This window comes from Leuresthes tenuis, unplaced genomic scaffold (genome assembly GCF_036924035.1).
Source record: "Leuresthes tenuis unplaced genomic scaffold, fLeuTen1.0.hap1 SCAF_13, whole genome shotgun sequence".
Lineage (NCBI taxonomy): Eukaryota > Metazoa > Chordata > Actinopteri > Atheriniformes > Atherinopsidae > Leuresthes > Leuresthes tenuis.
In genome coordinates this window covers 30,807,676-30,833,767 of record NW_027325367.1, presented here as the reverse complement: position 1 = coordinate 30,833,767, position 26,092 = coordinate 30,807,676, and the positions used below count along the sequence as shown (strand labels likewise).

The window sequence follows — 26,092 nt, the reverse complement described above, 5'->3', positions numbered from 1 at the left end:
AAATCTGAGGTCATCCACTTCTAAGACCCATAGACAACAACAAGCTCTTGTGGCATTTGACTTACTTTGAATAACAACAATTTCCAGATGATGCTGTGTGCCACACAATGTTTCAGAACTAAGAGATGACAGTGTTGTGTAAACAGTCAGGTGTATGGGCTGTAGAGAGCAGGCTGTCATCCTGGAACTTGGACCCCACGTTGCCTACTGATGCGTTCATCGATGCGTGAATGATTACAACAAAAAGCACTGTATAGTTTGCTGTATGAGTGGATGAGTGTGTGAGTGAATTTGTGTGTTACATGTAGTGTGAAAGCGCGAGTGGCCAGATTGAGTAGAAAAGCGCTGTACAAGTACAGTCCATTTACCATTCATCAAAGGCACACAGTCATACATGTGTAGAACTTTTTTTTAATCATACCACTCTTAGGGACAAATAAAGTGCTTTGAAAGTAATTGATTTAAAAGAAGAAGGAGAAATCAAGTTTATGGTGCTGATTTGTGTGAAGTTTGAGGGTTTACATTTGAGAAATACAAGTACAAAAAAAAGGCAGTAGCCTTTGTGCCTTAGTGGTAATCTATCTCATCAAATATGCTGAAGACAAAATAAAGCATACTCGGGACAGGGAAAGGCAGAAAACTGAACGAACACTGGTGTGGCTTAAACAAATGGAACTCACTGATGAAGAACAAAGGTCCTCAGTGTGTTGTTTCATTTTGCCAGCTTATATAAATGCAATTTGTTGCTAGATAGCGGGTGGATGACATTTGAGATGGTTTCTTACTCCTATTAAATCATGATTGTTTCAAGACCAATAGGAGAGAGATCTCCTGTGCATATGAGAGTAAATGCGTACTGTGTCTGAATCCATCTCACTAACTCGGGCAAGCACAGCTGCAAGCACAGCTGCAGCAGCACTCAACGGAACCCTGCTGGAGACTTACGTGATTCTTGGTATCAGGCCTGGAGCCTCCCAGGAGCAGAACCTTGGAGCTCTGAGCATGACCATTCTGACACGCAAGGTGGAGAGCTAAATTTCCTGCCTAGAAACAGTGAGAGAAGAGAGTCCCATATATCATTAGCGCTTTGTGAAGCCAGTTGACACAGTGAAAAACAGAACAGAAAGAATGTCATAGAGAAAGTCGCATGAAGAAAATGAAAAATGGTCCAGACTTACACTAGACTATACACAGACTTACACACTTCATACACTAAGTTGTACAAAGCACAATGTGTTTCTCATTGATTGATTGAATGGTTGATTCATATTCACTCAACACAGCATTTTTTATTTTATATATGCATTGCTTTTTCTCTGCCATAAACAGTTTCACACACGAGCACACTGGTGCCAATGTTGAGCTTAATCTTGCTTAGAGATATAACAAAACATGGAGAGGCTAGGGATGTAATTTCTGATCTTTCGAATATTGGACAACCACTTTCTCTCCAAATTACAACCATCTTCTATCCAAGCTACAACCCCTTAAAAGAAGCACATTATTGATTAACCAGATATAATGCATAGAATTTGTAGATTCGACGTATAATCATATTTCAAACTGCTGGCTAAGGATAAACATAAATACAGTAAAATAGTTATTCACGTCGGCGGTAGTGAAACCCAGTTACACCAATCGGAGGTCACTAAAATCAATGTTGCATCGGTATGTAATTTTGTCAAAACAATGTCGTCTTCCATAGTGTTCTCTGGACTCCTGCCAAATCTGAACAGTGATGACATATTTAGCCACATGTCATCCTTCAAGCGCTGGTTGTCTTGATGGTGTCCAGCAAACAACGTGGGCTACATAGATAATTGGCAATCTTTCTGGAGAAAACCTGGTCTGATGAGGAGAGACGGCATCCATCCCACTTTGGAAGGAGCGACTCTCATTTCTAGAAATATGGAAGAATTTATTAGTCATCCAAAAACAAGACAACCCAGGGTTGAGACCAGGATGCAGAGTTGTAGTCTTACACACTTCTCTGCAGCTTCACACCTGTTGCTACCACCCCAAAAACCCCAAAATGACTACGTCCGTTCCCAGACCACCCAAATGAACTAAATCAATAGGAGCAAATAAAATGAAGACAAAAAATTTAATTGAACAAAAACAGAAAACTATTAAATGAGTGCATCACAGAAACAGCCCTGGTGAAAGTCGCCAATGATCTCCTCTTAGCCTCTGATAGTGGACTTGTTTCTGTGCTTGTCCTGTTGGATCTCAGTGCTGCATTTGATACAGTCGATCACAGCATTCTATTTCAGAGATTTGAACACATTATTGTGATTAAAGGAACTGCATTAGGCTGGTTTAAGTCATATTTATCTGATAAAAGCTTACAGTTAGTAAGCATTTTTCTATTCTATTCTATTTTATTCTAGTTAGGGATGGCTGACCCTGAAACATCCCGTAGTTAAGCTGCTATAGGCTTAGACTGCTGGGGGACCTCATCTGTCACACCTTTCCTCACTTTGCTCTCTTTTTCCCCCTGTTTAATTTCTCAAATGATTTTATGTACATGTGACATTATTGTGGTTATTAACTTGTGTTTCCCTGTTCCAACAGATATCCTTTGAATGGTGTTATGGTGTTTTTCCCCCCTCTTTTCTGCCTTCTCAAACCCCAGCTGGTCGATGCGGATGGCCACCATTCCTGGTTCTGGTTCTGCCAGAGGTTTCTTCCTGTTAAAAGCGAGTCGTTTCTCTCCACAGTCGCCTCATGCATGCTCGGGATGGGAGATTGAACTGAAGAGAAGTTTTGGCGCAATCTGATGGTTTCCTTAGCTAGGAAATAGTTTTTTTTATTGACTTTGAACTAACTTTGAATTTAATTCTTTGGATTTGATTGGATTATGATTATAATGAATTGGACTGCATTACTGAAGTGCCTTGAGATGACATTTGTTGTGATTTGGTACTATATGAATAAACTGAATTGAACTGAATTGAGTGAGTGTGAGCAGGATTGTCTCATTTGTCTTTATGGTGTCCTGTGATCGACTGGCGACCTATCCAGGGTGTAACCTCCCTCTTGTCCAATGACAGCTGGGATAGAGTTGGGATCCAGTTGGATTCCAATAAAAACACTAACGTGTTCTTCCAGAGTTTTGAAGTGCATTAAAAAGTCCTCATTAGTTGACCAAACATGCAAAGGAATGAATAGAAAATAAATTGTGATTGAATGTTCATGTTTGACTGAGTTTGTGAGAAGCAGCAGAGTCAATCTTTTGGGTAACAATTTCATTATTCTCTGATGCTCATCAAAATACAAGTCTTTTAAACTACTGATTTTTCCTAAAAAGAAACAGGAAATGAAGTGAATTAAATTAATTGAAAAAAATGACTTTATCATCTTTATCATAGACCTGTCCAGGGTGTACCCCGCCTTTCGCCCGATGACTGCTGGGATAGGCTCCGGCCCACCCGCTACCCGACCACGTTTTTACGGTATAGAAAATGGATGGATGGATCTTTATCATAAAGAGAAATTATAATGTTGCAGTTCTCTTTTTTTGTCACTCTTTAAACTACCATTATGTATGGATACTGCTGTTGGCAGGAGTGCTCTCTTGTATGTTCTGTATTGCAGTGGTGTTGAAGAGGCTCCTGACTGAACAGACGCCATTGTTTCAACACAATGTTATGTAGAGGGTGGACAGTATTGCTCATTATATTCATCAACTTGTACAACATCTTTCTTTGCACAATCAGCTCCAGGGACTCCAGAGCAGTCTCTGGCACAGAGCCAGCCTTTTTCTATTTGTTCGTTCAGTTTTTTTTAGACACTTCAGTGCACTCTCCACCATTAACTTATATATAACATCTTGGTGCTGATATTGAAGGACCTAAGATTCCTTAGGTAAACGATTCTCACAGTAAGTTTACTAAGTGTTGCTTTGGATACAAAGCCTCTAAAATGTTAATGTGTTTTCGCAAAACACAGCCTAATAATAGCACAGAAATATCATTCAATCAGAGAAATGTCTTAGCGATGTTACAACAATGCAAAATAATATAGAAGACATTAACCACCTTAAACTGTGAATCATATAAGATCAATAAGCATGAACATGAAGTAAAACACCTTTTTTTAAATTCACTTTTAAATGAAGAAAGTAAGTGAAGTTTTACTTGAAGTGAAGTTTTTACTTTAAGTTACACAGACTTAATGAAAATTACAAAGATGTGATACAAAGTAAAATCACCTTGTTTTTGGCGTGAACATTGGCTCCAGCCTTAACCAACAGTTTGACAGATTGACTGAAGCCATGCCACGACACCTCATGGAGGGCAGTGTTGCCATCCTGTAAAAGACAAAAAGCCATGTAAATAATCAACCCAAATATCAACCTTAATCTTAGAGATGATTCATCCGAACATTTAACAAAACCCATGATCTCATGTTTGCTGTGAGAACTTTATAATTTGACATCTGCCAGTTCACCTCAAGGTTGAACAACATAAGCAGCAGATCATGCCCATAATTACTAAAACTATACATGTAGTGCGTGTTATTATTAAATGTCTAAAGTTAAGGAACTCCCTTTTCTATCACACCTGTTAACAAAAAAAATGGGCGTTCTAGAAAAAGATTCATGAAGTAAGCTCACAGATCTATAGTGAAATCTTCAATTCCATTTACATATAAGCAATGAAATTATTCCTTTCTGACTTGTATTTTTGATGTTTACTGTTTTGTATGACTGTATAACTGTTATCAAATTCTTACTTGGGTATGTGCCCTGTTACAGTTAGGGAGTTATTAGTTCATACATTGTACACACTGTGGAATAGAATAGAATAAAATAGATTAGACATCTAATTTATTCATGCCCCAGTGGGGGAAATTCAAAATTAGTCAAGTAGCTCAATTTTTTTTTCTGTAAACTTCAATGGGAACATAAACATTTTAGTCATTTCCAAGAAAGCAAGAGTACGAACAAACTCCATCACTCTCTGGTATAGAAACTGTAGCACTGCTGACCACAAGATGCTACAGATGCTATTCTCTTGATACAGAGAATTATCAAGACAGCTGAGATCATCACTGGGGTTCCTCCTCCCTCTCTCCAAGATATGGAGCACATGTAGCTTACCTAAATCACCCAGCATTGTGGACTAACAACCTCTCCCTGACCACACTTACAGTCACTAGTTAACCTGACATGCATGTTTTTGGACAGTAGGAGAAAGCCAGAGTACCTGGAGAGAACCCACACTTATATGGGAAGACCATGCAAACTTCACACAGAAAGGCCCCAGCTGGATTTTGAACCAGGAACCCTCATGCTGTGAGATGATTGTGCTAACTACCACACCATCATGCAGCCTACTTTATTGATCCCTAAAGAGAAATTACTATGCTGTAATAAAAATGTGTTGTTGGGACAAGAGCTCAAGCCAACAGTCTAACATACGGTGTAGAGACTGTTGAGAATGAATCCTAGAGACACATGCATTTCTTCAACTGTAACAGTTTGACTCCAGAATGATCATGCATGCTCATGTCTGCACATAAGTATGCAGCCTTGATTAGACATCTTTTCAGAATAATCATGCATGTGCACTTATGCTCACTGATGCAGCCTTAATTAGATATTCATAAGTATTTTTGGAATTGCTAAGTGCACGTTCTCAAGGATGACCTTAGAGGATAAGATTTAGCGACAACTGTTATGACCATGCGAATGACGTTAGTGGGCCCATCCTGAGGGGGCGGACAGTCATACTGATACTTTTAAAAAAGATGTAAGTTGGATGAACGATACTAGGGTTGATTATAATGATGTACGAGGTTTGACCTGTATTTATCATATTTTGGAAGATAAAATAAGGGATTTCCACACCACATACTGTTATACCATGTATGCTGTCATTGAGTGAGGTCAGGGTGTTCTCTGGTAAGGTCAACTACAGAAGATGTTTGAGGAAAGACTTTGGGAATTCCTTGTGTGCTGCTCTTTTCTGTTCCTGTTTAAAAATTAAAGATTTTACTCTGATCTTTCCTCCACAATAATATTGGCTAAATAAATGCACCTTGCTTGCATATTGCTGTCTCCAGAAGACCATTTTGCCTCATCTTTGTCTTCTGATTCTACATCTACCACTGATACAACTGAACAACTATTTTGGAGTACTTTTGAACTTGGATGATTCCTAAAATCCAGATTGGTAGCAGTGACTTAGAGTAAAATGTTGTCCCACGACATAATGATGTTGCCAAGCCAGGAGAAGATGCAGCAGCTTGTCGTAAAAGGTCCAGCTGGAAGTGACAATGAAACTCCTAGTCCCAAATAACAATGCAACATTTAAAGGCGGGATCATTTTTGAATAATTTGTGTGAGTGTTGTTACCAATATCCCATCGGGCCCAAGCTACAGGTAGTTTTTCTTGAAAAAAAACAAGAATTTTAATCATGCAATATTGGAAAATTGTCACCACATTAACCCAATGTGGTAAGATTGATTTGATACAGATTGAGATGATAAATAAAAAAGACAGCAAGGTGCAAGTCAGGTATATGTTACATGTTTGTCAGTTTGTCAATCTACACAGATAGTGCATATGGGTAAGGAATCTGTTACATTCATGCCAGTATTTGGAAGCAAAGAGGCTTTCATAGAGAAGTACACCCCTAGTGCATGGAGAAGCCATTGCTCAGTTAATTCAGGACATGCTTCTCCCCACACCTTTAGAAGTTGTCAAATGTCCAGGCCATCAAAAGAATGACACACTGATACTGCGGGGAAATAATTTTTTGCATGTTTGCATGTTTTCCCCGTGTATGCGTGGGTTCTCTCTGGGTACTCCAGCTTCCTCCCACCATCCAAAAACATGCATGTCAGGTTAATTGGTGACTTCAAATTGTCCGTAGGAGTGAGCGTGCATGGTTGTTTGTCTCTATGTGGCCCTGTGATGGACTGGCGACCTGTTCAGGGTGTACCCCACCTTTCGCCCTATGACTGCTGGGATAGGCTCCAGCCCACCCGCTAACGGATTGACGGTATAGAAAATGGATGGATGGAAGCCACAAAAGAAGCAACTAAATGAAAAGTTATGGCACATGGGTTGTTTGCACAAAACTTTAATCCCAAAACCAGTCTCAACTTCCTGACAGAAGCTCCAAACTAATTAACAGGACCTGAGAAAAGATTATGGATCCAAACAGGTGCAATCAGAACAGAAACACCACACATGGGATCATGGAGAAGCCCTCATCGTAATTTTGTATTGCCCTTGTCATTATTACCAATAGCCATCAAGAACATTCATGAGCCAGATCATTGCTTGCGAACCCAGGTTTTAAGGAAGCTACAAGCAGTCTTGTGGTTCTCATACATGGCAGAAATGTCTCATTCCAAACAATGTCTAAATATAATATGAGGAAGTTTTCTACACATCGGATAGCCCATATTCCAGTCCCATAGAGACCTTTCAGACACATTATGATGGCCTATGTAGGTATGTGAACCGTGTGCTGGGCAAACAATACATTTTGGTCACAGGGATCAGTTGAGTCAAACTACTGAAGTACTGAAAACTAAAATAGCTTAAAACATTGCAGATAGTGAGGGTAGGGTGAACTTGGTTGATGAATGACCATTAGCACTTATGGTTATGCGTCCACAAACCAACAGGCTAACAAATATAACCCCATATCAAATGCTCACCGGCCAGCCTATGCCACTCCAACAGCATAGGGGCCTAACAGATGCACAGCCTAACCCCATGCTTGAGCAACTGCAGAAAGAATTGTGTGATTTTTTGCAAGGTTTAACTTAAATCCACAAGCTTTCTTCCAACAGGTCAAACAAGCCAACAAGAAGGGAGAAGACAAAATCCCTGTAATGTTCAAACTGTCCAAACAGGTGACTAGGTTTTCATAAGAGTATTCAAATGCCAATGGCACAAGCCATACAGAGATGGCCCATATAAGGTTGTATTTGCCATTCCAATAGCTTTAAAAGGTTAAGATTCCTAACATTGGCAGAACACAGAACACGGTAGACTGAGCCACAGCAGCCCCATGTGCATCTACATGGTTGTCATTATAACCTTGCAGAATAATCCCTGCCGAAGCACGAAAATGCCAGGCTACTCAGACAGTGGATGCCATGCCAAAATTTAGCAATTACCACGCTATACTCCCTAATACGTCTGAGCAAGAGTTATCGTTGCACGACAGTCGCCATTTGCTTCCCCCAGTTGTTACAATGCCATTTTGAGCTGTATTTTGGATTAAGGTGAGATGCTAGCTAGTCAAGACAATCTAAGAGGAACAATAGCAGATCTATTCTGCAAGTGACATTTGTATACAAAGTGCCCTAAAATCTAAAGTTCACAACACATATGTTGAAATTAAATTAATTATTTACATTTTGATGGATGCTTAAACTAGTAATCTGCCTGTAATCCTGATACCCAGGTTCACAAGTACAATGTTTTCCCAATGCTTAAAACGAGGAAAAAATATTTTTTAGAAACCGCAATAAAGCTGTAACAAATGTGCCCAAAAACTGTTTTGCAAGGACATCAAGTTTGATACTGTACTGTACTGTACTTTCATTCCCGCATACAATTTTAATGAAATTAAAAATTAACTGAATAAAATAACAGATGTTAGTACAAACCTGGCCGTATACAACCAAAATATTGATTTGGGACTTCACTACCTTAATTTTACAGAAAAGTCACTCTTTGAGGTACAACCAGACATCCAGACTTTTATATCCTTTCAGGCTTTCCTTTGTGAATTTTCCCAGAACAGAAATGCAGTACATTGTGACATCAGGATGTATTTCTATCCACATGTTAAAGTTTGTAGTTTACTGATTCTTTGAAAGGTCTCAAAGATCCCAGTTGAGACCGATTAGTTTTAATTTAAGATTATATTAATTCGATATACACCCATCCCCACGAGTAGTAACAGCATTCTTGATCTCTGCACCTTAATGATCAAACTGATAACACATTAAATAACCCCCATTGGCATAATGATGCATATATACATACAAGAATGTAAAAACCCAGATAGAAAAATGTAAAAAGGAGATATGGAAAAATGCACTCGGGAAATTTGAAGGAAAATTAAATTAAAGGGAGAAAATACAAAAGGGGAATGATAAAGAAATCTTGAATTTATAGAACATGTATATAAAAGAAACAATGACAAAAAGTAAATTGAAAATGTAGAGTAAAATTTTAATAAAGTACAGAAATAAATCATTTGGAGAGAATAAAAAGAGCAAGAAAATAATACAGAAATTAATAAAGGGATAAAGAATAAACACAGACAGACTTAAATGCTGTCGTCTAATAAGCTAAAAGTATGTAACCCCAGGAATGATGACATGCATAGATTATTTACTAACCTATAAACTGGTTTGAACAGTAGGAGGGAAGACAGCAACAAATTTAACCATGAACAAAACAAAGCATAAAAAATGAAGCACTGGTGGAAAACAGAGCCAGGAGCTGCTCTGGGCAATCTTAATTATTCTCACTTAGTTTCACTCCACAACAAAGCAGTTCATGAACCATGACTTTGTCCTATTATCACCTATGTGTTTGCATGTGAGCATGTGTGTTTTTCGATCCAGACCTTATCCTGTCTGTCCAGTGCACACCCTTCCTGGATGAGAGCGCTGATAACGTCACTGTTTCCCACCACAGCAGCACGGTGTAAAGCTGTTTGTTCCCCCTGCCGAAAGGCACACAACACACTGCACTGAACAACAATATATGACAACAACAAAGATGAGAATCACAAAACCAGAATCGATCAAAACAAAATCTGCTCTGTCGAGTAAAAATCCAGATATTCTCTCTAATTCTCAATTTACAGTGTTTGTGTGTCACTGCCATGCAGTAAATCTCAATCATAATCTGTCGTATGATTTTTTACACACAAAAACAGTTTTCGTTTGTTTAGTTTCAAAAAGAGAGACTGTAGCTGGTTGTTGAAAATTTGTAATTGAAAGACAAGATTTTTATCCTTCAGTGTACAGTGTGTTTCTGTGGAATAGTTAGATTTGGGGAATTCTGGATTTATTCCTGCTAACAAAGTAAAAGAAACACATAGATTGATTAAGGCTTGGCCAGCACTTCGTAATTGATTAAGTCTCATTATTTTATCTGAATGACTGCTCAAAGGAAATACAATTTATTTTTACAAATGTGTTGTCCAAATGCTGTTACATTTTTAATTTGTGTTTGAACGATTAGCTCAGAAAAATGTTTTATTTCCGAGATATAAACTAATCTCTTGTCTGTTTATTTAAGTACATAATAAACTGGCTGTGATCAGCCCAGCTAAGCACAAAGTTTGAAAGTTTGATAAGAACTAACCTGGTTCTGTCAAAAATTGCAAAATAAAGCAACATATTTTAAACTCACTGATTAATATATGTAATGTTTTCTAGATTCCATAAAGATTTTTAAATCTTCTCTTCTCGTGGGTTCTCTTTGGGTTCTCTGGCTTCCTCCTACCATCCAAAGTCATGCATGTGAGGTTAATTGATTGTTCTAAATTGTGAGTGAAGCTCCATTTGATATTATTTTAGAAATGTATGAACATCCAATGTAAAAGCAGGGCTTTTTCTGGACTAACAAAATAATTTGTTTATTTCTAGTATCATGTAAATGTGCTTAATGTTCAAGGCAGTGGGGTAAGGTGAGAGTCACATAACTAAGCAGTAAACCAAAGACACATCCACACTTCTGTATGGCCACACTTTGCTGCACTGACACCATTTATGCAAAGAAATGCTGTCCAGCAGTGTTGGAGCAATACCACACAAACAAAGAAAAAAGAAGTGGACAGAGAATGCATGTTTTATAATCCTCACACCAGTGTTCTGTAAACTTATTTTTACATGTTTGTTGACATATTCATGCTTGCAGTTTAAAAGAATGGCAAATTAAATTAATGTAACTTAGCTTCCTGGTCTATTGTATGCAAAGGTTGATTTGCAAGTTCAATATGAAATCCCAAATGGAATTATTACTGATTCAAGCCATTGAGATGTTAATCTGGGCCAATATACACTTAAGACAATAGTGAATGCAAAGTGATCGGAAAAAGATATTCAGTTCCCATTTATGCTCAGCCATAAATTAAATGTTTGCACACAGAAGAGATTAGCAGTGAGTGACTCTTGGCAAGCCAGGTCTGACATGAGAAGACTTGTATGATCGCCATGAGAAAATGCAGAAAAATGGGAGGTAATAGAAAAGAAGAGAGTCATTCCAAGCTAGATAAGAACTAAACTGAGTGCAACACCATCAGTGGAGGAGTGGTTTGTTTAGGGATTGGGGAGGGGGGGTGTACAGGTTTCCATTGACTCTGTAGAAGTAGGTTTGGCTAACCTCCTTCTCTCTCGCTCTGATCCTCCAGGCTCTATCCCAGACTGTGTCCATTGTCTTCTTACCTCCTCCTCCTGATTTAGTCTGTATCTCCTGCTCGCCAGTTCCTGGAGGGTGAACTGCAGCATGTTGCAGAGCTCAGTGACCATAGAGAGTGAACTTGGCAGAGCTAGAGATCTGGGATATAATTTTGTTTGGGGAAGAGGAAGAATATCCTGTAGGTAGACCCACGAGTGGGCAGTCCAGATCCCATTCAAGGCCACTGGAGGCTATCAGACTACAGTCATTTATTTATTAAAAAAATATTCACAGTTTAAGAACTTGTTCCAACTTATAAGGATCTGTAAGCAAAAGGAGAAGCAGCCAATGGTAACCATCAAGTCAGGCTGGACGTGGAAAGCATGCCCAACACAGCTTACAGATATTTTAACATACTCACATCATCTTGGATGTCCAGGTCACAGCCAGCTTTCAGCAGAATGCCTACAACCTCAGTGTATCCTTTGTAGGCAGCCAAGTGCAGGGGGCTTCGACCATACTGGGGACACAAGATACACATAACACAGCCCAATGAAGCTTATTTGGAAAAATGCTGCTTCATGAACACTATCACATTTTAGTGAATTAGATATCCCTGCAGTACAAACAAATAGGGGTCATCAAGTGTCACACCTGAAGACAATCAGCCGCAAAATACAATATATCTTGGTAATGAGTCACTCGAAAACAAACAGAACCTTAATCCATACTTTCATGGAACAGTGCAGAATCTGCAAAGCCAGCTGTTATTGTGAATCAAGCTGAGAATAAAAGCTGATCTATGCTTCTTGACAAAAAAGGACCAGTGGACAGGCCATGAAACAAAAAAGGTTACTTCCATAAGGTTCAGTGGTTGTTCACCATATTTGGCCAAAAATACAAAAAAAAAGGAAAAGGGGAAAAAAAAGGAAAAAAACACACATATATAGTTGCCTTGTTATGATTTCAGCTTCCAATCCTGAGACAATGAAAACAATGCAAAGTGGAATTTCATTTATGGAGCAAAAACAGCAACATAAAGTTTTAGGGTTGACAAGAGGATCTGCAGATAATGCAGAATAACTGTATTTATAAGCTCAAGTTGAGCACCACATACAAAACATACAAAAACATGTATCTACACTGTACTCAGCTGTATGTAAAATCTTAGTGTCACATATATCAAAACCTGGATCCATATGTAGAAAAGTTTAAAACACTGGCCAGGAGAATGATTAGGTTTAGTCTTAATGAGTGTAAATTAAACATGTTTAATTTGGACAGTGGGACAAGACTATATTATTTTGATAATGAGTTAACTTTGAATTATTAGCTCTGAAAAAACACACAACTACTAGCCTGAGTGGATACAACTAGAATTAAGTGAAGAAATACATTTTTTGTCAAATTACGTATATCATTGTGGAAGGTAATGAACTGGAACGTTTGGAATATTTGGAATGCAATGACACACAATGACCCTCATGGAGGGTGGTAAGGAATCTCTAAAGCAGCATATTACGTCTGACAGAAGTGAAGTCATATTAGATTTCTGAAAGGATTTGGTAAAAAGCTCTCAAGATAGCTTGACATCCTGTTCATTAAATCCCACAGCAAGATAAATGACAGAGCAGGATGTCAGTATTAAGGTTACAATGTTAACTTCAGACAACTATACCCAGGTGATCTCTGTTAATCTCCAAATATATCAACTGAATAGAGTTTAATTAGACATGTGTGTGTGTTCCCAAACAACAGCACAAGGCTGCATTACATGCCAGGTGTTATCTTAGTTTGGAGGTTTGAGTTTTGTTTGGGTGCGGCTTGGCTCTGCATTCATGTAGTCTTCAGATTGAGTTACACAAGGCCTGGCTGGAACAAAGGTACCAGCAAAACAGGGCAAAGACCAGCAAGGAGCCTCTGCTTCCTTCACACTGACTGACCTGTGGGTCGTTCTTTTGGTGTCAGAATGTTTATATCTTGATGTCCTTTTGGTTTATGATCAAATAAAGTGTATTATTTTTATCTATCCATGTATTCATTCATCTTTTATATAAATTTAAACTTTAAATGTAAAAATATATATTCAGAAATTCTGATTTGCACAATAATTCCCCACATGCCAGTGCAATATGGCTTTGAAGTTTGAGGATCTCCTGCTTTTGGATTTTAATGTGGTTTTGTTTTTTACCAATTAAAAAAGTATTTTGCGCAAAATAGATTTTGTTTATGGCCCTGAGTGCTACAGGAAGACACTAGCTATAAAGTTCCCCTAGATGGCATTTTCTTTGGCTTCCACTAAGAAAGTGTAGAGTTAATTTTCACCAGGATCTGTCTTCTGGCTCCACAAAAACGTTCTGTCTCAGAGTGATGCTAATAAACTCATCCATACATTTGTTACCTCAAGATTATTGCTATACTTCCTTACTGTTGGATTGTTCCAATAACTCCCTGATAGGTCTGCATTTGATATAAAATACTACAGTGGCAGTTCTGATGATAACCAGCATCTGTGTTCATTTTCAGTTTTAGGCTTCAATGTCTCTATGTTAAAGCATCACAAGAGAATTTGGCCATTTTGTATTTCTTTGGCTGCCCCTCTACTGTTGTGGGATGTAACACGTCTAAAAAAAATAGACCTCTGTCTGAACTCTTTACATGCACGGCTATACATCTGAATTCTCGGTCATGCTGTCGAGGCTGACACAACACACCTCCAGAAGCCACCAAATATGTCAAGAGACAAGGTAAGGTAATATTACCAGGACCTAGGATAAGACACCATATTTTTATACACTATAAGCGATGGACAAATATGCTCATAAAAATAGATGACAATTGTTGTAATTTGGCGCTATATAAATAAAACTGAATTTAATTGAATTTAATTGGCATCCACGAAGGCTCTGATTGGAGGTTGGCAAGTGCCAGATCTAGACAGGGGGTCCCCACATTCCACTTCTTCTGCTTTAACAAGTATGTCCATTCCCAAGGTAAACAAGGACATTTATATGGTACAACCTTTGATGACACCGCTCTAGGTGATGCCATGCAGATGTTGTTTCCGTAGAGGTGAATCTCAAACTTAAACTATTGTAGTAGTCCTGAATGAGGTCTTTGAGCCTCTCTGGAACATGATATGTTGTAAGTGCTTTTGCCACCAGCTTGTGTGGAATGGATCCATCAGCATTGTCAAGGTCTACCCAAATGATAGATAGGTCTCCTCTATTTTCTTTTTCCTCATGGATCACCTGGGTTACCACTCCTGGGTGCTCTAAACAAGCCTTTCCCCTCCGCCATACTACCAAGTCGGCTCCTAGATGTTGAACACAACAGAAGGTTCAGGTGGAGTAATTAGCTCTATACAGTGGGTCAGGTCTTTTTCCCTACAACTATCATTGTAAGTATCACAGAGATGTTGGTTGACTCTTTATTTTGGGCATGAGAGAGTCCCACTCTGCTTCTGCCCCAGCAGGTGTTTCAATACAGTAAAAGGATCTGCAATAAAGGCAGTCTGTTTGCAGGCCGTCTCTCTGCCTCTTCTTCTGTGCCACTCAGCGTGTCGAAGGGAAATGAGCTTCTGCCTTACAGTGGGTCAGGTCTTTTTCCCTACTACTATCATTGTAAGTATCACAGAGATGTTGGTTGACTCTTTATTTTGAGCATGAGATAGTCCCACTCTGCTTCTGCCCCAGCAGGTGTTTCAATAAACTAAAAGGATCTGCAATAAAGGCAGTCTGTTTGCGGGCTGTCTCTCTGCCTCTTCTTCTGTGCCACTCAGCGTGTCGAAGGGAAATGAGCTTCTGCCTTACGATGTGTCCCTAAGCTTTGTGAGTGCAAGTCTATCGTCCTCTCTTGCCATCCTGTACTGGCATTTCAGAGACTTCAGCTCTTCCCTGAGCTGGATGATTTTGAGCTCACGCCGATAAGGCCTAACCATGCTGTTCTTGGCTTACGGACAGTTGTGGACAGTTGTGTTTTGCGGCTTTGCTTTGTGGTAAGACGTACTGCATCACTTCCTGTTGCTTTGTGTGTGCACTGTGATATTTCTTGCTCCTCTTGAACTAATAATAATCACCTTATTTCTCCCTATAATTTACACATCTTGCATAGTTAACTCTATCGCATACTTGTTATGTTCTAACGCTCGCTCTTACAGATCTTTAGTCTTTATTTTTCACTTTTTAGCGGTGTGTCTGGTTCTCTAGCTTAGCATGGCTAGCAGTTCTCTTCCTCCATCTCCTGCTTTCACCTGCTCCGTGTGTCAGATGTTTAGTTACTCCTCTGCCTCCTTTAGTGGTAATGGTACATGTAACAAATGTAGTCTTTTTGTAGATTTGGAGGCAAGGTTATCTGAATTGGAAGCTCGGCTCTGCACTGTTGAAAACCACCCGATAGCGAGCCAGGCCCCTTTAGCCAGTGCGGAGCCAACTAGCCTAGTTAGCTCTGTTAGTCGTCCCCTAGCAGATCCCGAGCAGCTGGGACTTAAGAGTGGCTGGGTGACTGTCAGGAAGAGTCATAGTCCTAAAGTCAAGCCCGTGGTTCATCATCAACCTGTCCACGTTTCAAATAGATTTTCCCCACTCAGCGACACACCCGCTGAGGACAAAACCCTGGTAATTGGCAGCTCTATAGTCAGAAACGTGGCAATAGCGACACCAGCGAACATAGTCAATGTATTCCAGGGGCCAGAGCGGGCGACATAGAATCCTATTTAAAACTGCTGGCTAAAGATAAGCGTAAATATGGTAAAATAGTTATTCACGTCGGCAGTAATGACACCCGGTAACGCCATCGGGTAACGGTTACACACTGTAGTTTTCTCTGGACCCCTGCCAAATCTGACCAGTGACGACATGTTTAGCCGTATGTCCTTATTCAATCGCTGGTTGTCTTGATGGTGTCCAGCAAACAACGTGGGCTATATAGATAATTGGCAATCTTTCTCAAGAAAACCTCCATGAGGAGAGACGGCATCCATCCCACTTTGGGAAGAGCGGCTCTCATTTCTAGAAATATGGACAAATTTAGACCAGGATGCAGAGTTGTAGTCTTACACACTTCTCTGCGGCTTCCCACCTGATGCTGCCCCGCCTCAAAAAACACAAAAGGAGCAAATCCTCTTGTGCAAAAAAATTTTTTTACAATAACTTTAACTGAACAAAAACATCAAACTATTAAATGTGGTTTGCTGAATATTAGATCTCTCCTTTTGAAGTCTCTGTTAGTGAATTATTTAATTTGTGATCATCATATTGATATATTTTGTCTTACAGAAACCTGGCTGCAGCAGGAGGATCATGTTAGTATTAATGAATCAACTCCCGCTGACTATTCAAATGTTCACGTTCCTCGAACCACAGGCAGAGGAGGAGTGGCAGCTATCTTCAGAACAGGGTTACTAATCAGTCCTAGACCCAAGATTAGTTTTAGCTCTTTTGAATCTCTGATTCTCAGTTTTTCCCACCCAAGGTGGAAATCACAAAAACCTCTTGTGTTTGTTGTTGTGTATCGTCCACCTGGCCCTTATTCTGAGTTTCTGTCTGAATTCTCAGAGTTTTTATTTCATTGTAGTGAGTGACTTTAACATTCATGTAGATGTTGAAAATGACAGCCTAAATATTAACTTTAATTCTATATTAGACTCTATTGGATTTTCTCAAAGTGTTCACAGACCTACTCACTGCTTTAATCATACCCTTGACCTTGTGCTGACTTATGGCATTGAGAGTGAACAGTTAACAGTGTTCCCTCATAATCATGTCTTGTCTGACCATTTTTTAATAACTTTTGAATTTACATTACTTGACTATACGGCTTCGGAGAAGAATTTTACATATAGAAGGTGTCTATCAGAGAATGCTGTAACCAGATTTAAAAAGTTGATGTCATCATCCTTTTCTTAACTGCCATGTGCAGATATGACAGAGGACGGCTACCTAAATTTTACTCCAGTAGAACTTGACTCTCTTGTTGACAGCACTAAAGTTTCAATGCGTACAACACTGGACAATGTTGCCCCTCTGAAAAGGAAGGTAATCAGTCAGAAGAGGTTGACTCCGTGGTATAATTCACAGCTGCGTGCGTTAAAGCAGACTGCAAGAAAGCTGGAGAGACAGTGGCATTCCTCTAATTTAGAAGAGTCTCAATTAGTCTGGAAAGATTTAATTTTAAGTTTAATAACGTATAAGAAAGCCCTTCGTAAAGCTAGAACTGCTTATTATTCATCATTGATAGAAGAGAATAAGAATAATCCCAGGTTTCTTTTCAGCACTGTTGCCAAGCTGACAAAGAGTCCGAGCTCTGTTGAGCCATGTATTCCTTTAACTCTCAGCAGTGATGATTTCATGAGATTCTTTATCAATAAAATTGTTTCTATCAGAGAGAAGATTAATGGAATCCTTCCCACTATTATCACTGATGTGTCATCAAGTAGAGCAGCTTTAGAAGTATCTTTAGAACCTGATTTGTATTTAGACGGCTTCTGCCCAGTTGATCTCTCTGAGCTAACAACAGCAATAGTCTCTTCGAAACCATCAACTTGTATTTTAGACCCAATCCCAACCAGATTGTTTAAGGAGGTTTTCCCCTTAATTGACACTTCCATATTGGATTTGATCAATCGGTCTTTGTTGACAGGATATGTACCTCAGACTTTTAAGGTTGCTGTAATTAAACCTTTACTTAAAAAACCTACTCTTGATTCAGAAGTGTTGTCTAATTATCGACCTATGATTCATTTGATACGATCGATCACAGCATTCTGTTACAGAGACTTGAACATGTTATTGGGATTAAAGGAACTGCATTAGGCTGGTTTAAGTCATATTTATCTGATAGATTCCAGTTTGTTCTTGTAAATGAAGAATCTTCCTCACACGTTGGAGTAAGTCATGGAGTTCCTCAGGGTTCTGTGCTGGGACTGATTCTTTTTACTTTATACATGCTTCCATTAGGTAACGTTATCAGACAGCATGGCATAAATTTCCATTGTTATGCTGATGATACTCAGCTGTACTTATCTATGAAACCAGATGAAACCTACAGGTTGGTCAGGCTAAGCTCAGGTAATCCTGAAACATCCCATAGTTAAGCTGCTATAGGCTTAGACTGCTGGGGGACCTCATCTGTCACACCTTTCCTCACTTTGCTCTCTTTTTTCCCCCTGTTTAATTTCAAAATTGATTTTATGTACATGTGACATTATTGTGATTATTAACCTATGTTTCCCTGTTCCAACAGGTATCCTTTAAATGGTGTTATGGTGTTTTTTCCCCCTCTTTTCTGTCTTCTCAAACCCCAGCTGGTCGAGGCGGATGGCCACCCTTCCTGAGTCTGGTTCTGCCAGAGGTTTCTTCCTGTTAAAAGGGAGTCGTTCCTTTCCACAGTTGCCACAGGCACGCTCAGGACGGGGGATTGGACTGAAGACACATTTCGGTGCAATCTGTTGCTTTCCTTAGCTAGGATATAATTTTTTCAATTGGCTCTATATGAATTAATTGGATTATGATTACAATGAATTGAATTCCAATTGGCTTGAATTGGACTATATTATTTAAGTGCCTTGAGATGACAATTGTTGTAATTTGGCGCTATATAAATAAAATTTAATTGAATTTAATTGAATTACGGTTGCTTGATGCTTATGATCAGGCTGCACATTATCTGATGTTGCTGGTCCACTTCCCAGAGGTGTGGACTCCAGTCAGATGACTTGGACTCAAGTCAAACTCGAGTCATGGCTTGACTTGATAGAGTCATAAAGGACTTTGAACTCGACTCGGACTTTAACATCAATGACATGCATCTTCACTTGAACTTGAACCTAATACCTTATTCAAATCAACTAACTCAAAATTCAAATCAATCATCATTATCCATTTCCAGTCCGTTTACACTAACTATCTAGAATTCCCAGATCCAATACAACAGTGAAGTCACAGAAGAAATGTGATGTTGGATTTACAGTGATTTTATGGTCCCAGTTGGGAAAAATGACACCTAAGGTAATTTCGTTTGCTAATCTAATTTACAAAGTGGTTAACAAGAAGCGAAGCACAGTATCGAAACATACGGATGGGGAGGCAACAACTAGTGATGGGAATTTCAGCTCTTTTTAGTGAGCCGGATCTTTGGCTCAGCTCACCAAGAAGAGCCGGCTCTTCCAGCTCCAAAACAGCTCCCAAATGGCTCTTGATTTTACCACTTATACTTCAGCCAATATATATAATTCAGCTGAATACATAATTCAGCCAAATTTGGCGCCGTTTTGACTTGTGATTTGCATTTGAACACATATATAACTTAAATTTCAATAAATTGCTGTAGCCAATTGCATTTACAGTTGTAAAATCCCTTGTAACTCTCTAACTTCCTTGAAGAACCACTCTGCTACACAAAGCAGATAGAAAATGCCTATTAAAACCTAGACACAGAAATCAAAATAGGACAGCTATTGACAGAACTGTCAAAATGCATCCATATACTCCTTCTTCTTCTGTTTTCACTCATCTTTGCATGACACTCCTCTCTCGTCTTCACTCCTCTCTCTCCTTTAGCGCGTCTCTCCCTCCCCCTCCTCCTGTTGCTACCCCTGCCCCTCCCTGCTTGGTGGTATGATCCTTGTCAATCTTCACATGAATGGTTGCACAGAATGCACGTGACGAAAAGTAAAAAAAAAAATAGAAAAAGATGGGAGCCGTCGGTCCGCGAGCCGACTCCCATCGTTCACTTAAAAGAGTCGGCTCTTTGAACTGGCTCGTTCGCAACAACGTCCAACTTTGTTCAACATTTAAAGCTACATAAAGAACAGTAAATCAAGGCTGTCACGGTGATTAGTGGGTAGTTAATGTTAGCTTAATGGCTAAGAAAATTTTCTAGCTTGCTAGTTTAAAACTGGAGGCTTTTAATCCATCGGAACTGCACGGAAAGAACTGAGCTAGTGTAAGTTTTTTCTAAGCTTCTTGCCTAATTCAATATCTGTTGTTGTTGTGAGAGTGATCAAAACCCATCCGTGGGTGAAACCTGTTGCCTAGTAGCCTCGGTTGGGCCATCGCAAAGCAATCAGAGTATTCAGGAGCTGTGAACGGGCGGGGTGGTCACTCTCCTCTCTGAAAACACTTGCTGGTTAACTCTCGGTGGGCGGTCTCAGCGTAGTGCAATTAACCAACACATGAACGGCTGTGCACAACATAAAGTAAGGGGTGGCGCCTGAAGCGTCAGCCATTCTCGTGTGAAGACATTCTTGGGTAAAGACTAGCGTGTCTACCTGCGCTACCAAGGCCACTGAACAAAGCTGAGCTTTAAAATGTGCCTCAAACCCATTCCCATTCCTGTTGTCTCCGGCTCGCACAGAAGGTTTCACACAACCAAACGCCACCGCAACCTTAACAACCTCCGCTCTCTAAAGCCCACTTCACTCTGTGACACACCCTTGTCTGTGGGGTTGTGTAATTGCCAATCGGCGGTAAACAAAGCAGATTTCATTATGGCTTATGCTAATCACCTGTCTCTTGACATCCTGGCTCTCACTGAAACATGGATTAAGCCTGAAAACACAGCTACCCCGGCTGCACTTTCAACCAACCACTCATTTTCCCACACCTCTCGTACATCTGGGAGAGGTGGTGGAACGGGCATGCTCATTTCCAACAAATGGAAATACACCCAACTGCTACCTGAAGCTAAATACAATACCTTTGAATACCACGCCATCTTGGTAACTGCATCAGTCAAAACCTATATGATTGTAGTATATCGCCCACCAGGACAACTCGGTGACTTTCTAAATGAACTCGACACCTTGCTCTCTTCTATCTTGGAGCATGACTGTCCCACAATTGTCCTTGGTGACATGAACATCCACCTTGACAGTCCTAACTCTTCTGATTTTTTGTCACTAATGCACTCGTTTGAGCTACAACTGCTCAGCAGTCCTCCGACCCATAAAGCTGGCAAAGTGCTCGATCTCGTTTTCTCAAGAAACTGTGCCACAGAGGCCCTATCTGTCACACCTCTGCAGTTCTCTGACCACTATTTCATTCAGTTCAGAGTGAGTCTCCCGAGAAGACCATCTGCTTCTACCCCTATGGTTTCCTTCCGCAGCAATCTCCGCAACCTGTCGCCCACCCGCTTCTCCTCCGTTGTTGCCTCCGCTCTTCCAACCTCCAGCACATTCTCCTCCCTTCAGGTTAATGATGCCACGGAGTCCCTTTGCTCTACTCTGAGCTTATCTCTGGATAGTCTATGTCCTCTATCCACCAAACCCTCCCGATCCTCCCAGTCTCACCCCTGGCTTAATGATACTCTCCGAGCGTTGCGCACCAATCTCAGAGCTGCCGAAAGGAAATGGCAAAAGTCAAAAGATCCGGCAGATCTAGCTAAATTCCAGGTGCTACTGTCATCATTCGCATCCAGTGTCACTGATGCAAAAAAGTCTTTCTACATCAACAAGATTCATAGTACTACTGACACCTGGAAACTTTTTTCCACCTTCAAAACTCTACTTAATCCTCCGCCTCCTGCTACCAATCTAACAGCAGATACCTTTGCCTCATTTTTTACTGACAAAGTGGCAGCTATAAGCAAACAGTTTACCAAACCTGTTACCACAAAATCTGCATGCAGAAGTCCCACTGCATCATTTTCCTCATTTACCCCTCTGAGTCAGAGCAGTGTGTCTAAACTTCTCACATGTAGCCGTCCTACTACATGCCCGCTGGACCCTGTTCCTACTAATTTTCTCCAATCCATTGCTCCTACTGTAACTGCAGCAGTCACGCATGTGATTAATGCTTCACTGACATCGGGCACATTTCCTACCACCTTCAAACAAGCTCAGGTTACACCGCTGCTCAAGAAACCTTCCCTCCCTCCAACTCATGTGGAGAATTATCGGCCGGTCTCTCTCCTCCCGTTTCTGTCTAAAATCATTGAAAGGGCGGTCTTTAAGCAGGTCAACGATTACCTCTCTCATAACAACCTCCTTGACCCAAACCAATCTTGGGTTTAAAAGTGGACACTCCACCAAGACGGCTCTGTTAGCTGTGACAGAAGCCTTATAAGAAGTCAGAGCGACAGCTAAGTCCTCTGTACTTATCCTGCTCGACTTATCGGCTGCATTTGACACTGTCAACCACAGTATTCTTTTGTCCATGCTCTCAAGCATAGGCATCACAGGGAGAGCACACTCCTGGTTTGAATCGTACCTCACTGGTCGGTCCTTCAAAGTATCCTGGCTTGGTCACACTTCTGCAGCGCACCACCTTGCCACAGGGGTCCCCCAAGGCTCAGTACTGGGACCTCTTCTCTTTGCCATATACACCAACTCACTGGGACAGATCATCCGATCACATGGCTTCTCATACCAATGTTATGCTGATGATACCCAGCTCTATCTGTCATTCCCACCTGATGACCACACGGTCTCAGCACGAATCTCAGACTGTCTCTCTGACATATCAGCATGGATGAACCTCCCAAAAACTGAACTGCTTGTCTTTCCAGCCAAACCAACCATACAACACAGCATCTGCATCCAAACCGAATCCCTGTCTCTTGCTCCATCAAAGGTTGCTAGAAACTTGGGTGTCATGATTGATTACCAACTAACCTTCAAAGATCACGTTACCTCGGTTGCTCGTTCATGCCACTTTGCATTACTAAACATAAGAAAGATCAGACCATACCTGACCCAACATGCCACCCAGCTCCTGGTGCAGGCCATGGTCATCTCCCGCCTTGACTACTGCAACGCTCTCCTAACTGGTCTCCCAGCCTGTGCTGTGAAACCTCTGCAGATGATCCAGAACGCGGCGGCGCGTCTGGTCTTCAATCAGCCTAAAAGAGCACACGTCACCCCTCTGTTCATTGAACTCCACTGGCTACCCTTAGCCGCCCGCATCAAATTCAAGTCACTGATGTTAGCCTACAAAGTGCTTAATGGAACGGCTCCCATCTACTTGAATGCTCTTGCAAAGGCTTATGTCACAACTCGGTCCCTCCGTTCGTCCCAGGATTGTCGTTTAGCAGTGCCTACACCACACCTAAGACAATCCAAACTCTTTTCATGTGTCGTCCCACGATGGTGGAATGACCTACCGAGCGCTACCAGAACAGGGACGTCCCTGTCTATCTTCAAGAAGCTCTTGAAAACCCAGCTCTTCAGAGAGCATCTCCTATCCTAGCACTTACCTTGTACTTCCCTACCCCCTCTATCTCTGCACTTTATCTTTCTGCACTTCTTTCTATGCCTACACCCTATCTCTACTCTGTCACCTCTGACATAGTCAGACTAGTGGGTTCCTTCTATGTAGTTTATTGTTAGCTTTATATAGCTTGTTAAATCTTCATTTGTAAGTCGCTTTGGATAAAAGCGTCTGCTAAATACATAAACTTAAACATAAACATCTTTCCAATTTCTGTAGCCCTGGGTTATTATTTATTGTTAAATGCAACCCCAGCACTTTTTATTTATTGAATTGAATTCATATATAAAATACCAATTGACGACAAAAGTCATATTAAGGCACTCAATGTATGGAAGATTTCTCCAATCTCTTCATCATTTCCACCAAGCCCCTGGAGAAGGGTCTTTCCTCTGAACTGAGGAAAGTGTGGAAGACGCATGTCTTTATGTGGTTGCTTAGAACTTTGTTTGTACTACAACCATTAAGAATGAAAAACACAGCCTCAAAAGACATACAAAAAAAAAAGTTGAACAAAACAGGTCATGATCTTGCTTGTGATGGGCTGAGCAGGTTGTCTGGTTGGCTCCTGCTTTCGCACCTGTTCGACATTACACCTCAGCAGGACCAGCCAGCCTTCACCAGATTATCTCACTATCCACCATGGTAATTGGTGTGATTCCTGTTGTACGTGTTTATCCAGGTTTCTAGCATTCTGCAAACTTATGTTCCTCTACTTTCCAGGATGCTGTGCAGTCCTCTCTGCACTCTGGTTCCCCATGGACTCCTTGCTGAAAAGAACCCTGTGGAAATAACTCTTCTCTGTTCAAACTTCCTCGTACTAACAACCTGCTGGCTCACCTTCCACCAACTCAGGATCTCTGCACCGCAGCCAGTGACCTACTGTGGAATCCTTTGTGGAAAATGTCGTGGACCCTGTAAGACTCTCTCTCATTCACGCAATACAACTTTGGACAATAATATTTTATAATATATATAATATATATAATAATCTCTTTTATCATAAACATCTCTGTGTCCCACATAAGAGTCCTTTTTATGTACTGGCTCATTCGAGACAGTATTTTCATTTAATGTGCCTGATTAGACCTCCTCTAAGGATTGTTTGGATGTGTATGTTGACATCAACTGTTGTCATCGTCGCACCCATTATAGTATTATTCCATGCCACCATTCCACTGCCATATTCATCTTTATTACCAAATTCAGATAATTCTATACTTATTAGTATTTTCTCATCTATCTTTCGCAGTCGACCTTAGCTCATTCATCATATCAGCCTTTCAAGTAGCGATCCCTACATTTCTTTTCCTGAGCAGCGGAATGTTTATGAAACTCTGATCCTTTTATCCTGGATTAAACTCTCATATGGCGTCATGCCAAAATGCCTTAATACAGCTGGTCAAAACATAATCAAAAGCACACAGCACGACATGTAATGTTGTTGTATTTCTCACAAGATAATGCAATGATATTCAAAATACATCAAGTGCAAAGTTCTTACATATGAAAATTAAGAAAAGAAAATATTGCATAATAGTGAAATAAGCCCAGCACAAAATGTATTATGGATAAAATTATTGGCCGTAGAATCAGTCTGGAGCCTCAACACCAGGGCTCCAGACTGCAATCATGTTTTTAAGAGTGGGTATTTCAAATGTACTAACTTAATTTGTTGCATTTCTGGAGCAAGTAAAATGTAATCCTCCCCCTTTTTATTGGCACAATAAAAAACATTTTGCTGTTACTGCGTTCCAGAGATGATGATGTTTTCTGCTAATGTGCAGTAGATCTTGGATAAGCTGAAGATGCTGGCTGGCTGGCTGGCTGGATGGATGGATGGATGGATGGATGGATGAATTTATCTTAAAATGTCAATATATAGTAGAACTTTGGAAGTCTAAAGACAGAATTGTATTTCTAATGGCAAAATATTTCAACAAAAAAGTAAGTAAGATTCTGAGTCTCACATGCAAAGTAACTCCAGTCTTGTATTCCTAAGGTACATTATTCAATACATCCATGTAACATCCAGCTCAATGTCTTGGTGGCCTAACTGGAACACAGGAGTGTTACATAACTTCCTGGGAATTGGTAAATGACCTTTGAAACATACTAACAGGAGATGTGGGGGCAAAATAAAGACTCAATCACAGGCTGTGTCAATTTGATCCATCTGGCTACACAGCAGTTGAGCTGCGATGATGTTAAACATAGGCACAATTTAAATACTGGCCGCTTGTAGCAGGTTCATTCTGTACTATGTGTAATTCACTTCACACGAAATAAAACATATTTCTTCAACAGGAATTTGAGTCTTATCTTTTAGCAGTTAAATTTCAACACTTCTCAAAAGTGAACCAGCAACTGGATTTGGGACCAACGCTAGATGCCTTTAATGAATCGATAAATTACAAACTATTAACTATAATTATATATTATAATTCTTTTTATTGTTTAGCACTAGTCAACAGGAACAGCTTAGAATAAGTTCAT

The 26,092-nt window shown here is 40.2% G+C and overlaps 1 protein-coding gene across 3 annotated transcripts in view; it reads right to left on the bottom strand.

Annotated features, from left to right (window-relative positions):
- ankrd6b (ankyrin repeat domain 6b) overlaps positions 1–26,092 on the bottom strand; it is a 77,654-nt gene that overhangs the window by 24,875 nt on the left and 26,687 nt on the right. For all 3 annotated transcript variants that reach the window (XR_011907216.1, XM_072362727.1, XM_072362728.1), the window contains exons 3-6: positions 11,812–11,910; positions 9,610–9,708; positions 4,214–4,312; positions 946–1,044 (exon numbers count right to left, since the gene is read on the bottom strand). Coding sequence is in view for 2 of the 3 variants with exons in the window: in XM_072362727.1 (XP_072218828.1) it covers positions 946–1,044; positions 4,214–4,312; positions 9,610–9,708; positions 11,812–11,910 (396 nt within the window). In the remaining variant the exon portion in view is untranslated. The remainder of the gene's footprint in view (positions 1–945; positions 1,045–4,213; positions 4,313–9,609; positions 9,709–11,811; positions 11,911–26,092) is intronic.